Source organism: Eschrichtius robustus, chromosome 13 (assembly GCF_028021215.1).
Source record: "Eschrichtius robustus isolate mEscRob2 chromosome 13, mEscRob2.pri, whole genome shotgun sequence".
Classification (NCBI taxonomy): Eukaryota; Metazoa; Chordata; class Mammalia; order Artiodactyla; family Eschrichtiidae; genus Eschrichtius; species Eschrichtius robustus.
Genome location: NC_090836.1, coordinates 78,916,236 through 78,928,283, shown reverse-complemented (window position 1 = coordinate 78,928,283; position 12,048 = coordinate 78,916,236). Strand labels below are relative to the sequence as shown.

The 12,048-nt window shown below is 36.3% G+C and overlaps 1 protein-coding gene across 2 annotated transcripts in view; it reads left to right on the top strand.

Annotated features, from left to right (window-relative positions):
• EEA1 (early endosome antigen 1) overlaps positions 1 to 12,048 on the top strand; it is a 134,862-nt gene that overhangs the window by 25,121 nt on the left and 97,693 nt on the right. For both annotated transcript variants that reach the window (XM_068560277.1, XM_068560278.1), the window contains exon 2: positions 7,788 to 7,880. In XM_068560277.1, the coding sequence (XP_068416378.1) occupies positions 7,788 to 7,880 (93 nt within the window). The remainder of the gene's footprint in view (positions 1 to 7,787; positions 7,881 to 12,048) is intronic.

Here is a 12,048-nt window from a genome sequence, read left to right as displayed (position 1 = left end):
TGGCATGTGGGGATCTTAGTTCCCCAACCAGGGATCAAACCCGTGCCCCCTGCAGTGGAAGTGCAGAGTCCTAACTACTGGACTGCCAGGGAAGTCCCTTAACTTCTCTTTGTGATAGTTTGTTGTTGGTGTGGAAATGCCACAGACTTTTGTATGTTGATTTTGTACCCTGTGACTTCACTAAATTCATTTATTATATTATTAGTACTGACATTTTTTGTGTGTGTGTTTGTGTGTGTGTAGTCTTTAGGGTTTTCTATATGTATCATGTCATTTGCAAATAGTGACAGTTTTACTTTCTGATTCGGAAGCCTGTTATTTCCTTTTTTTTTTTTTTTCTAATTGCTTTGGCTAGGACTTCCAATGCTATGTTGAAAATAAGTGAAAATAGTGGGCATCCTTGTCTTGTTTCCTGATCTTAGAGGAAAAGCTTTCAGTTTTTCATTGTTTAGTGTGATACTAGCTGTGGATTTGTCATATATGGCCTTTATTATGTTAAGGTATATTTCCTCTCTGCCCACTTTGTTGATAATTTTTATCATAAATTGATGTTGAATTTTGTCAAATGCTTTTTCTGCATCTATTGAGATGACCATATAATTTTTATCCTTCATTTTGTTAATGTGATGTATCATGTTGATTGATTTGTGGATGTTGAACCATCCTTTCATCCCTGGAATAAATTCCACTTGATCATGGTGTATGCTTCTTTTAATGCATTGTTGGATTCAGTTTGCTAACATTTTGTTGAGGATTTTTGCATCTGTGTTCATCAATGATATTGGCTTGTAATTTTCTTTTTTTGTGGTCTCCTTGTCTGCTTTTGGTATCAGGTTAACGCTGGCTTCATAAAATGTGTTTGGAAGCCTTCCCTTCTTTTCAGTTTTTTGAAGAATTTGAGAAGGATATTAAATTCTTCTAAAGGTATTAAATCTTTGAATACTTTGTAGAATTCGCCAGTAAATCTGTCTGCTCCGGGCTTTCATTTGTTGGGAGATTTTTGATTACAGTTTCAATCTCCTTACTAGTAATTGGTCTATTCAGATTTTTCTATTTCTTCATGATTCAGTCTTGGAAGATTGTATGTTTTTAAAAAATTTTCTGTTTCTTTTAGGTTGTCCAATTTGTTGGCGTATATTCATAGATCATGAGCAATCCTTTGTATTTCTGTGGTGTTAGTTATAACATCTCCTCTTTCATCTCTGATTTTATTTATTTGAGTCCTCTTTTTTTTTCCTGGTGAGTCTAGCTAAATGTTCGTCAATTTTTTTTTTCTTTTTTTTTTTTAAAATTAATTAATTAATTAATTTGTTTTTGGCTGTGTTGGGTCTTCGTTTCTGTGCGAGGGCCCTCTCCAGCTGCGGCGAGCGGGGGCCACTCTTCATCGCGGTGCGTGGGCCTCTCACTGTCGCGGCCTCTCTTGTTGCGGAGCACAGGCTCCAGACGTGCAGGCTCAGCAGTTGTGGCCCACGGGCCTAGCTGCTCCATGGCACGTGGGATCCTCCCAGACCAGGGCTCGAACCCGTGTCCCCTGCATTGGCTGGCAGACTCTCAACCACTGCGCGACCAGGGAAGCCCTGTTCGTCAATTTTATTTATCTTTTCAAAGAATCCCCTTTTAGTTTCATTGATCTTGTTTTTTTTTCTTTTTTTAGTCTCTGTTTCTGCTCTGATCTTTATTGTTTCCTTCCATCTACCTATTTTGGCATTTGTTATTCTTTTTCTAGTTCCTTTAGGTGTAAGGTTAGATTGTTTATTGGGGATTTCTTGTTTCTTGAGGTAAGACTATTGAACTTAGTCCATTTACATTTAAGGTAATTATTGATAAGTATGTGCTTATTGCCATTTTGTTAATTGTTTTCTGGCTGTTTTTGTAGTTCTCTTCTCTCTTTTCCTTTGTGTTTTGGTGTGGTTTCTTTTAGTGTTATGTTTAGATTTTCTCACTTTCTTTTGTGTATTTACTATAAGTTTTTTCCCTGTGGTTACTGTGAGGTTCACCTGTAACATTCTATGTAAGTAGTAGCCTGTTTTAAGTTGCTAGCAACTTAAATTAGAAATCATTCCAAAGCTTTATCTTTTTACTCCCTCCCTATGTTTCCTACTTTTGATGACACATTTTACTTCTTTTTATTTTATGCATCCTGTAACTAATTATTGTAATTTTAGCTATTTTTAGTACTTTTGTCTCTTAACCTTTGTGCTTGCTTTATAAGTGATTGATCCTCTGCTTTTTATCATACATTTACCTTTAACAGTGAGATTTTTACTTTCATATGTTTTCTTATTATTAATTAGCGCCATTTCTTTTCAGCTTAAAGAAGTCCCATTAATATTTCTTGTTGGGCCAGTTTAGTTGTGATGAATACCTTTAGCTTTTGCTCATCTGGGAAACTCTTGATCTCTTCTTCAATTCTGAATAACTTTGCTGTGTAGAGAATTCTTGGTTGGAAGTTTTTTCTTTCAGCACTTTGAATATGATCTGCCACTCCCTTCTGGCCTGTAAAGGCTCTGCTGAAAAATCTGCTTGTAGAGTTATAGAGTTTTCCTTGTATGTAACAATTTGTTTTTCTCTTGTTGCTTTTAGGATTCTCTCTTAATCCTTTATTTTTACTGTTTTAATTATAGTGTGTCTTGGTGTGTGTCTCTTTGGGTTCATCTTATTTGGAACTCTCTGTGCTTCCTGGACCTGGATGTCTGTTTCCTTCCCCTGATTAAGGATGTTTTCAGCAACTATTTCTTCAAGTAGGTTTTCTGTCCCTTTCACTCTTTCTTTCTGGCACCCCTATAATGCAAATGTTATTCTGCTTGATGTTGCCCCAAAGTTCCCTTAAGGTGTCTTCATTTTTTATCTTTATTTTATTTATTATTTTTAAAGGATATTTATTTATTTGGCTGCGTCGGGTCTTAGTTGTGGCATGCTGGATCTTCCTTGTGGCATGTGGGATCTTTTGTTGTGGTGCGCTGGCTTCTCTCTAGTTGTGGTGCGGGGGCTCCATAGTTGCTGTGCATGGGCTCCAGAGTGCGCAGGCTCAGTGATTGCGGCACACGGGCTTAGTTGCCCTGCGGCACGTGGGATCTTAGTTCCCTGACCAGGGATTGAACCCGTGTCCCCTGCCTTGGAAGGCGGATTCTTAACCACTGGACCACCAGGGAAGTCCCTGTCTTCGCTTTTTAAAATACTTATTTCATTTTCTGCTCTGTCTGGGTGAGTTCCATTGTTTTATCTTCCTGCTGGCTGATTTGTTCTTCTACTTCACCCAGTTTGCTGTTGAACCCCTCTAGCATATTTTTCAGTTCAGTTATAACTTCTGTTTGGTACTTTCATATATTTTCTATCTCTCTTGAAGTTCTCACTGTGCTAATTTTTTCTTCATCTGAGTTTGGTTAGTGTCTTTATGACCATTACTTTGAACTTTTTATCAGGTAGATTGTTTATCTCTGTTTTGTTTAGTTCTTTTTTTTGAGGTTCTGACTTACTCTTTTGATTGGAATATCTTCCTCTGTCTCCTCATGTTGCCTAATTCTTTGTGTTTGTTTCTATGTATTAGGTATATCAGCTATCTCTCTTAGTCTTGAAGGAGTGGCTTTATTTAGGAGATGTCCTATGGGGCTCAGAAGCACAATCCTATCTAGCCACCAGAGCCAGGGGCTCAAGGGGTGTCTCCTATGTGGGCTACATGCAGTTTGTGGGGCCACAGCTGCTGTGGGGTGCTGGTGGGTGGGGCTGTTGCTTGGGCAGCTGTGAGGCCCACCTGAGGTGCGGGGGTTGGCAGTGCTCTCTCACCCCTGGTGGGATGTGCCCACTGGTGCTAATAGGTTGGGTGGAGAATTCCAAAGTGGTGCCTTCCAGCACCAGTATTAGCAAGGTAGCCTGAGATCACATAAATGGCTCCTGCCAGTGACTCAGCCCGTGGGGAGCATTCCAACTGGTTCCTGCCTCTCTAGCAGATGCTTCAGGATTAATAGGTGAGTCCCCTTCACCTATGGTCTTATGCACTTTTCAATTTGGTGTTTTTGCACTGGTTTTCAGGTCAAGTCAATCTGTGTGCAAGTCCTTTAAGAGCAAGTTTTCTATTCTACTTTAAGAGTAGCTTTCCTGGACATATTTCCCGTTGGTTTGCAAAACCAGGTGTTTTGGAGGCTCATCTCTCTTGTGCAAGATCTAGGGGTTGGGGTGCCTGATGTGCTCAAATCCCTCGTTCCTCAGGGAAAGGATTCGTGCCTTTGTGGTCCCTCCCAATAGTGGATTGCTGAAGCTGAGGTGTGGTTTTCATATCTTCTCCTGTCCTGTGCATCTTGTTGCTGTCCTTTTATTTTACCCTTTGTTGTGGAGGTTCTGTTCATTCAGTTTTCAAATCCCTTTCTGGGGGAACTGTTCCATATGTGGTTGTACGTTTGTTATGTCTGTAGGAGGAGGTCAGTTCATGATCTTTTTATGCTACCATCTTGAACTCTCCCATAATTTTCCCTTTTGTAAATAATGCTTTGCTTGGAATGCCCATTCATCCCTGCCTGGAAAAGTTTTGATCAAGCTTCAAGCCCAGACACAGTGATTGTTGGGTTTACAGCTTTAAAAAGTTGTTGTTTATGGCAGGGGGTAGTAGTTTTGGCCAACCTTCTGAGTTGCCACAGTGAGCCTGGCTTCTTGTTACCTATCACATGTAGGGTGTTTTGGTTCCTATTATCTCATTAGAACTTGTTTGCCTCTATCTACTTTAGTTCCCAAACTCTATACTCTGTGTGTTTGTTTTATTTTTTGTCCACTGAGATACTTACCTTGTGTTTGAGCATACGTCTACAATTTTAACATTAAAAAAATTTTAATCAGCTATTGATCTTTGATTGGAGCTGAGGCAGCTTAGTTTCTATGCTAACTGTGAGTGCAATCTGGACTGGAGTTGTGGACACTCTCTCTTTACCATGGCATATTTCAATGCTTTATATCCCTTACCCTATTCCACATTATCAGTTTAACCTAGTTAATAACCTGTTTGTGTGTATATTACTTTATTTCAAACATATGTATTTTTTATCAAATACAGTGTTCTTATTTCTGCCCTGTCTGCTCTTGTGCATTTTTTTCATCTATTTGGAATGACTGTCATTTTATTTAATTAAATTTAACTTCAAGAAATAAGATTTTTTTCAATTACCACAACTTGCATTGATCTCTTCTTTCTCAGAATTCTGCTCACATTCAGAGCTCCACCCTTTAGCATTTAATTTTTTTCAAATTGTTTCCTATCTCTTTTTTTACACATTAGCTTGGTTTCCCCAGCCAAGTTGTATAGTCTACCTGAAGGCTTGCTCCTTATTTCTCTTACATTGTCCTCATACCCAGTGTCCTCCGTTTGGCATGCAGAGCTTTATAGAATGTTAGGTACTTCATGGGAGATGGATAAATATCTATTGAAGAAACCATAAACAAAGTGAATGTGTTTTGTACCTTTTGGTCACTGTAAAAGATACCTAAATTATGTAATAATTTTCCTAAAAAACACAATTTGGAAGATATTTATCCCCTATCATTTTAAGTTTTTAGCACAAATTATTCTTATCCCATTGTATTTACAAAGTAAAACTTTTTATAAGTGTAAATGTTAGAATGCTTTATATTGTTTCCTCAGGGTCATTGTTACTGTAATTGCACTTCTCATTGAAGTGATGGGATTTTGGCAGCCTAATAATAGAAAAAGAAGTTCTTAGACAATTTAGCAACAATCGGAGGGAATGAGGGAATGTGTGTAAAATATGCACATCAAAAGCATCTCATGATGATTTTATTGTTTCTTCTTTTTTCCCCATGCCTCTTGGACTTACTTAGGTCTGTTTACTAGGATTATTTTAGGCAAATTTAAGGAAGGGTATTTTTGGTGATGATAATAGGATTATGTAGATATTTCTGTGAATTGCTTGTTCTCAGGCAAGGTAAATCTCAGGTGAAAAGCCACCTGGACTCTGCAAAAATTTAGGATACAGAAATGGGGAAAGTGTAGTTCTTGGGAGGTACAGCTTTTGTTTCCAGTGCTTTTGGGGATGGGGTCAGTAGTTTTAAAAACCATTATGATGTGAAGCTCTGAAATGCTGATGAGTCAAAAATGAATTTCTAGTTTTATACAGTTATTTATATTAAGTATATAATTAAAATGCTCTTTAATTTTTTTACTATTTAGTTACTTTTTTTGTCACATGCATGAGTATATCATCAAACTCAGATAGCAGGCTTTTATTTATAAATTCATGTCTCAAGTATATCATTTTGGGAAAGAATTTTGCTTTGTTTTTTTGGAGGAGGGTAGTTGATGTAATAGTTCAAACATGAGAATGTTGTGGATGTTAAGTGAACACAATAAAGACATACTCTGGATAAGCTTAAAAAGTTTTAGAGAGTTATGTTTTGGGAAAATATGATAGGAACGTAGATCATCCAATTTAGACAACTGATTATTTTTAATATCAAAAATTTCTCAATGTAAAAGTAATTTAACTATGAATCTAAAATTCTGAAAAAAATGTAGCAAAAACAAAAACTGAGAAACTAAAGACCAAAAAACCCATAATTGTTTCTTGCTAAAGAAATCATTGTTTGCATTTTGGGATATTTCCTTTGAATCTCTTTTCTTATATAATTAGTTTTTATACATAATTATAATCATAGTACACACATGTTATTTCATTTTTTCTATGCAGTTTTTATAATCCTTAATTTAATTGATGAATTTTGAAGTAGTATCAGTTCATCCTTCTTTGGCATTTATGTTGAATATGTAAGTGATGTACAGGGTGTTCATGTTTTGAGACTGATGTTTAGCGGTTTGTTCTCAGTCTTGGGTGCTTGAGGTATATCTCAGTGGAGATGTCAAGTAGTGTGCGTTAGTGATTAAGTATCAGACTGCTCAAGTTAAAATCCTTTCTTCCACTTATTAGCCATGTGACTTTGGGCAAGTAACTTAACTTCTACACCTTTATTCTCTCTTGTATAAAGTGGGAATAATGATAGTGTGCACCATAAATGTTTTTGATAAGGATTATTGAGTCAGTTCTTGTGCTCTGAATCTGTCTTTTAGCCAATATTTTACTAGATTTCCAGTTCCTTTAATGTCATACCTAAGTATGATGAATAATAATGTTAGATGATAAATGTTGCAGGAGAGAAAAAAAAAAGGCCTTTAACCCTCCAAACTGTATATTTGATGATGGAATATTAAGTATTGGAAACAGATTGGTAATGGTTGGCATGGGTAATAGATGGATGGGTGACTAGATAATGTGGCCTGTGTTGACCTTTTTAGCTCCCCTCAAATCATTGTAGTTCACTTGACGTAGTGGGGAGCAATGCAAGAGGAATTAGAATTTCAGCATTTCAGTTCTGCTTCTTTCTGATTTTTGTTAACAGTAGAATCTTGAGAAGTCCCTTAACTGCTTTGAATTTGTTTTCTCATCTATGGATATAACATTTTACCTGTCTCTCTCAGAGATGTTATTATGATTAAATAAGATATTCTGTAAAAGTGAGGTGAAGATGATAAAGCACTATATACAAAAGTAAACTTGTTATTAATTTACAAAGACTAAAGCTGAGAGAAGGCAGATAGAGATCTTGATACAGTATTAGGTCCAGTCAGTCTTTAATAAAGGATAGCTTCTAGTGCTGTTTGTTATTATTGAGAGGACATCTACCTTTATGTGTAAGGCTAGCCCTGATTACTGTTTAGGTTATTAAATAGTTTATGAATATATTGTTGATATTTACTTTGATTTTTTTCCCCCTTTCTGCTTGTGTTTCAGACTCCTGGGAGAGTTGGCTCTCAAGGTTCTGATTTAGATTCATCATCAGCTCCTATAAACACAGTGGATGTCAATAATGAAAGCTCTTCGGAGGTATGAAAATAATAATTTGGCAATAAATATTGTTTTATTTAAGGAAAATATTATTTAAGGAAAAATAGCAAATATATGGAGTAACAATTGATAATTTAAACTTTTGTAGGGAAAGAGCTCATAAATCTTTCTTACAAATTGGAATGCAACTTTTGAACCTCACTTGTAGATAGATAATAGTGCTTAGTTGTGAGACTGCGAAAGTGTATATTAAGACTGAAAAATAATATTGACAATTTATCTTTAATGTTAAAGTCATCTCAACTTAATGAAGATTTAAAAATCTGTTTGTAAAGAATTACCAGTTAATTAGTATCTACTTATGTGTTTGTACTGCCATGAATGACTAAGCTAATGAAAAATTAGATGAACTATAACATTTATATATTATTTGTTGTCTTCATTTATGACTCTGTAAGAACTTCTGATAGCTTATTAAAAATTAATGGAGAAAGTAAATAAGTCTAAAAAAGAAATAACTCAAATTTTTTGAGAAGTCAGCCTTAGAAGTTGCTACATTACTATCATTATTTTTAACAAATAATATATACTCATTATAGAAAAAGGAGATAAGGTAAGAGAACATAAAAACCACCCATAACACTGCCCCTAAGAGATCAACACACTCACATTTCTGCTCTGTCAGTTTTTGTCAATTGCCCCTTTCTCGGCCCAGCTGTACCACCTACCCAGTCCCCTTTTCCCTATTCTTTCCCATCTCTTGGTTGGTGAGTCTATTATGTGTATGTTTCTAGGTATTTCTGTATCCATTCATTTCTCTGTTTTGTCTCTTTTTGACCATCTGTCTTCATGTATATGTATATTAACCATAACAAGATCGAACAAGGCTGTGAGAGTGAGAAGTAAAATATCAGTTGAACTTTATTAAGAGCAAGTTTAAGTAAATATCTTTAAGGAAAACATTCCAAACTGTATTTATGATATGATGAGCTCAGAGAGCTAGGTTGTAACCTTGGAAAGGAATTTAGTAGTAATTGTTGACCTCATTCAGACCAAAAACAACAAAAAAATCTCCAGTGGGTAAATGAGCAGTGCCTGATAATCCTGCTATATTTTCTTATTAGGCTCCCTTTTCTACTCTCTGTGATAGTTGTACTCTCTTCTTTGTCCTCAAACCTTCCATGTGTCTTACCTTAGTCCCGCCTTCTCACCGTCACCTTCTATACCATTGAGAAAAGATGAATGTTCTCATTTTGTCCCTAAAACTATACTTGCAACTCTATTCTCTTTATTACTTTAGTACGCGGAAGACAGGTCTCTTTTCGTATCAGATTTCAGTCCTTTCCCTTGTGCTCTGGATTCCATTCTCTCTCACATTCTCAGCTTATCATCTCTCCCTCATGCAACTTTGGTTTTTACCTATGCCACAAATTATTCCCTTCAGCATACAAATACTGCTCTAGAGGTGCCACTAACCTGGGACTCCCTTAAATTAAGTTCGGTACTTGAAATTTTTCAGATTACCCACTAGTGTAAATTTCTAACCTAATTGAGAGCTATTGGTGATTATGAATTCTCAGGGGGTATAGTTTTTTCCATATGCCCAGTGTTAACGTATTGACTTGTTAAGGTCTCAGTTGATATCTCTCCCCACCTCTCTCAATTTCTCTTTTTCTCTCAATCTTCCCTTTTACCCTGATGTTGGCTTCCCACTTTGAACAAATTCTAGGTTTTAACATTGTGCCCTTAGCATCCATCTAAATGGGGATTTGAAATATCATGGTCTGCAGGATTTTAAAAAAATAGAAATAAAGCAACACCTTGCTTTAGTGCTCATTTATATCATATTTTATATATTATTATGTATAATAATATATATAATGGTATCTTAGTCAGTATAGGTTATTATAACAAAAGCACTGAGAGAATTAGACAGCAAACATTTATCTCTCACAGTTCTGGAGGCTGGGATGTTCAAGATCAAGGATCTGGCAGATTCTGTGTCTGATGGGGGCTTCCTTTCTGGTTTATAGATGGCTGTCCTCACATGGCAGAAGGGGCAAGAGAGCTCTCTGGGGTCTCTTTTATTATATAAAGGTACCAATCCCATTCATTAGGGCTCCACCCTCATGACTTAATCATCTCCCAACGGCCCCATCACATTGGAGGTTAAGATTTCAACATATGAATTTTGAGGGTACATAGACATTCAGTCTATAACAAATATATAATCTGTATAATACATAATGTAATAAGTGATATCATATCATTTGTTCTCATCAGGACAGTTGTTCAGACTATTTAGTATATTGCATTGCAGAAGCAAATTCTTTGTTCACTCTTTATCCGTTTCTAATCTGGCTTCCATCCTTAGTACCCACTGAAACACACTAATGACCAGCATATTACCAAATCAGAGCTTCATTTTCCTAGTCATTTGGCTAGGGAGAGCAGACTTTTCTTGGGGCTTTTTTGGTCGGTGTCCACTGAAGTTTCCAGGTAGCTGGCTTCTCCAGCAGCCAGTCCAGAATATATGAGATGAAAAGAAAACCCAGAGTACTCACCACTGTCTCAGTCCTTGGCTCCTGAGATCCTCAGCTGGTCTGCCTTCTTCTCTTTACCTTTCAGAGTTTTCTTTTTGTTTTGTTTTATATATAATGCCTCTGGATTTCAGCTGTACTTAGCAGGAAGAATAGAGAAGTGTATCTGTTCCATTTTGTCTGGAACTGGAAATCCGACCATTTTGAAAATTGGAGTATTTATCTTTATTTTAAGGAATTATAAGAGTTCTTTATCCTTTGTCAATGTTTTGATTGCCTCCTATTCATCTGATTAGTGAGGGAAGGATTCCTGTCCTAGGCTTATGGGAATAGCTAAACACATAATTAGACAAATGAGACAAATGAGAACAACAACAGTTTATTAGTCACATATACTCACAGCCCAGAGCAGGAGGACACGGTGTGCCATGCAGGGCCACATGAGGATTGCACTTGGGAACAAAATGAACAACCAGGGGTTGTGAGAGTCAGGCATTGTAGTATCAGGAAGGTAAGGTGCCCCCTGGTTTCTAAAGGAGATGTGATTGGCTTGCTTGAATAATTCCAGGGGCCGGCAGGGAACCTTCTCAGGGATAAGCAGGCCCTGTGCTTGCTGCCTGTGAAGAGGAGGGCTGTTTGGCTAGAACTCCTTATCTGTGAGAGCAGAGTGGGGAGCGGAACTTGCAGTTAGGCCATTTGAAGCCCTCCCAGTTTCACCGGTTGTCAAGGCAACACAAAATATTGGGCCTTAATTTTAGGCCTTACACCACAATCAGAAATATGTGATGTGTATATTTTTTCTCAGTCTGTGGCTTGTTTTTCATTTTGTTAATGTTGTCTTTCAAAGAGAAGAAGTTTTAAATTTTGGTGAAGTGCAGTTTGTCAGCCTTTTCTTTTATGATTTTTGCTTTTTGGGTACTACAAAGTTTTTTGCCTACCCCAAGGTTGCAAAACTTCCTTCTATGCTTGCTTCTGATTAAAAAAAAAAAAAAATCAAGCTACAAGGATATATTGTACAACACAGAGAATATAGCCAATATTTTATAATAACTATAAATGGAATATAACCTTTAAAAATTGTGATTCACTATATTGTAAACTGTAACTTATATATATTGTACATCCACTATACTTCAATTAAAAAAAAGACAGAAGAATTAAAAAAATTAAAAAATCATTTTAGCATGTACATTTAAATCTATGATTTATTTTAAATTATTGTATATGGTATGAGATAGTGGTTGAGGTTCATTTTTTCCATGTGGATATGGAAACCACATTTTTCCATATGCTTGTTGCAGTACCATTTGCTGAAAATGTTACCTTTTCCCATTGAATTAAATTTTCACTTTTGTGAGAAATCAATTGACCTTATATATGTGGTTATATTTTTTTATGTTCTTTGATCCAGGCATAATGAACTGATTTTAAGGTGTGCCAAGTTTTTTCTTATCTTTGAACTTTTGTATATGCTGATCTCTATGCCTTACCTAGTCTTGCTTTTTCTTTTTTCTTGGTTAGCATCTGATTATCCTTCAAGTCTCATCACAGATAATTTTTCCAATAAACTTTCCTGACTCACATGTTGGATAGATGCTTCTTCCACATGCTTCTGTGGAAAAGAATTCCCTGTCCTTTTGGTAATGATTATTAGTCTGAGATTCATT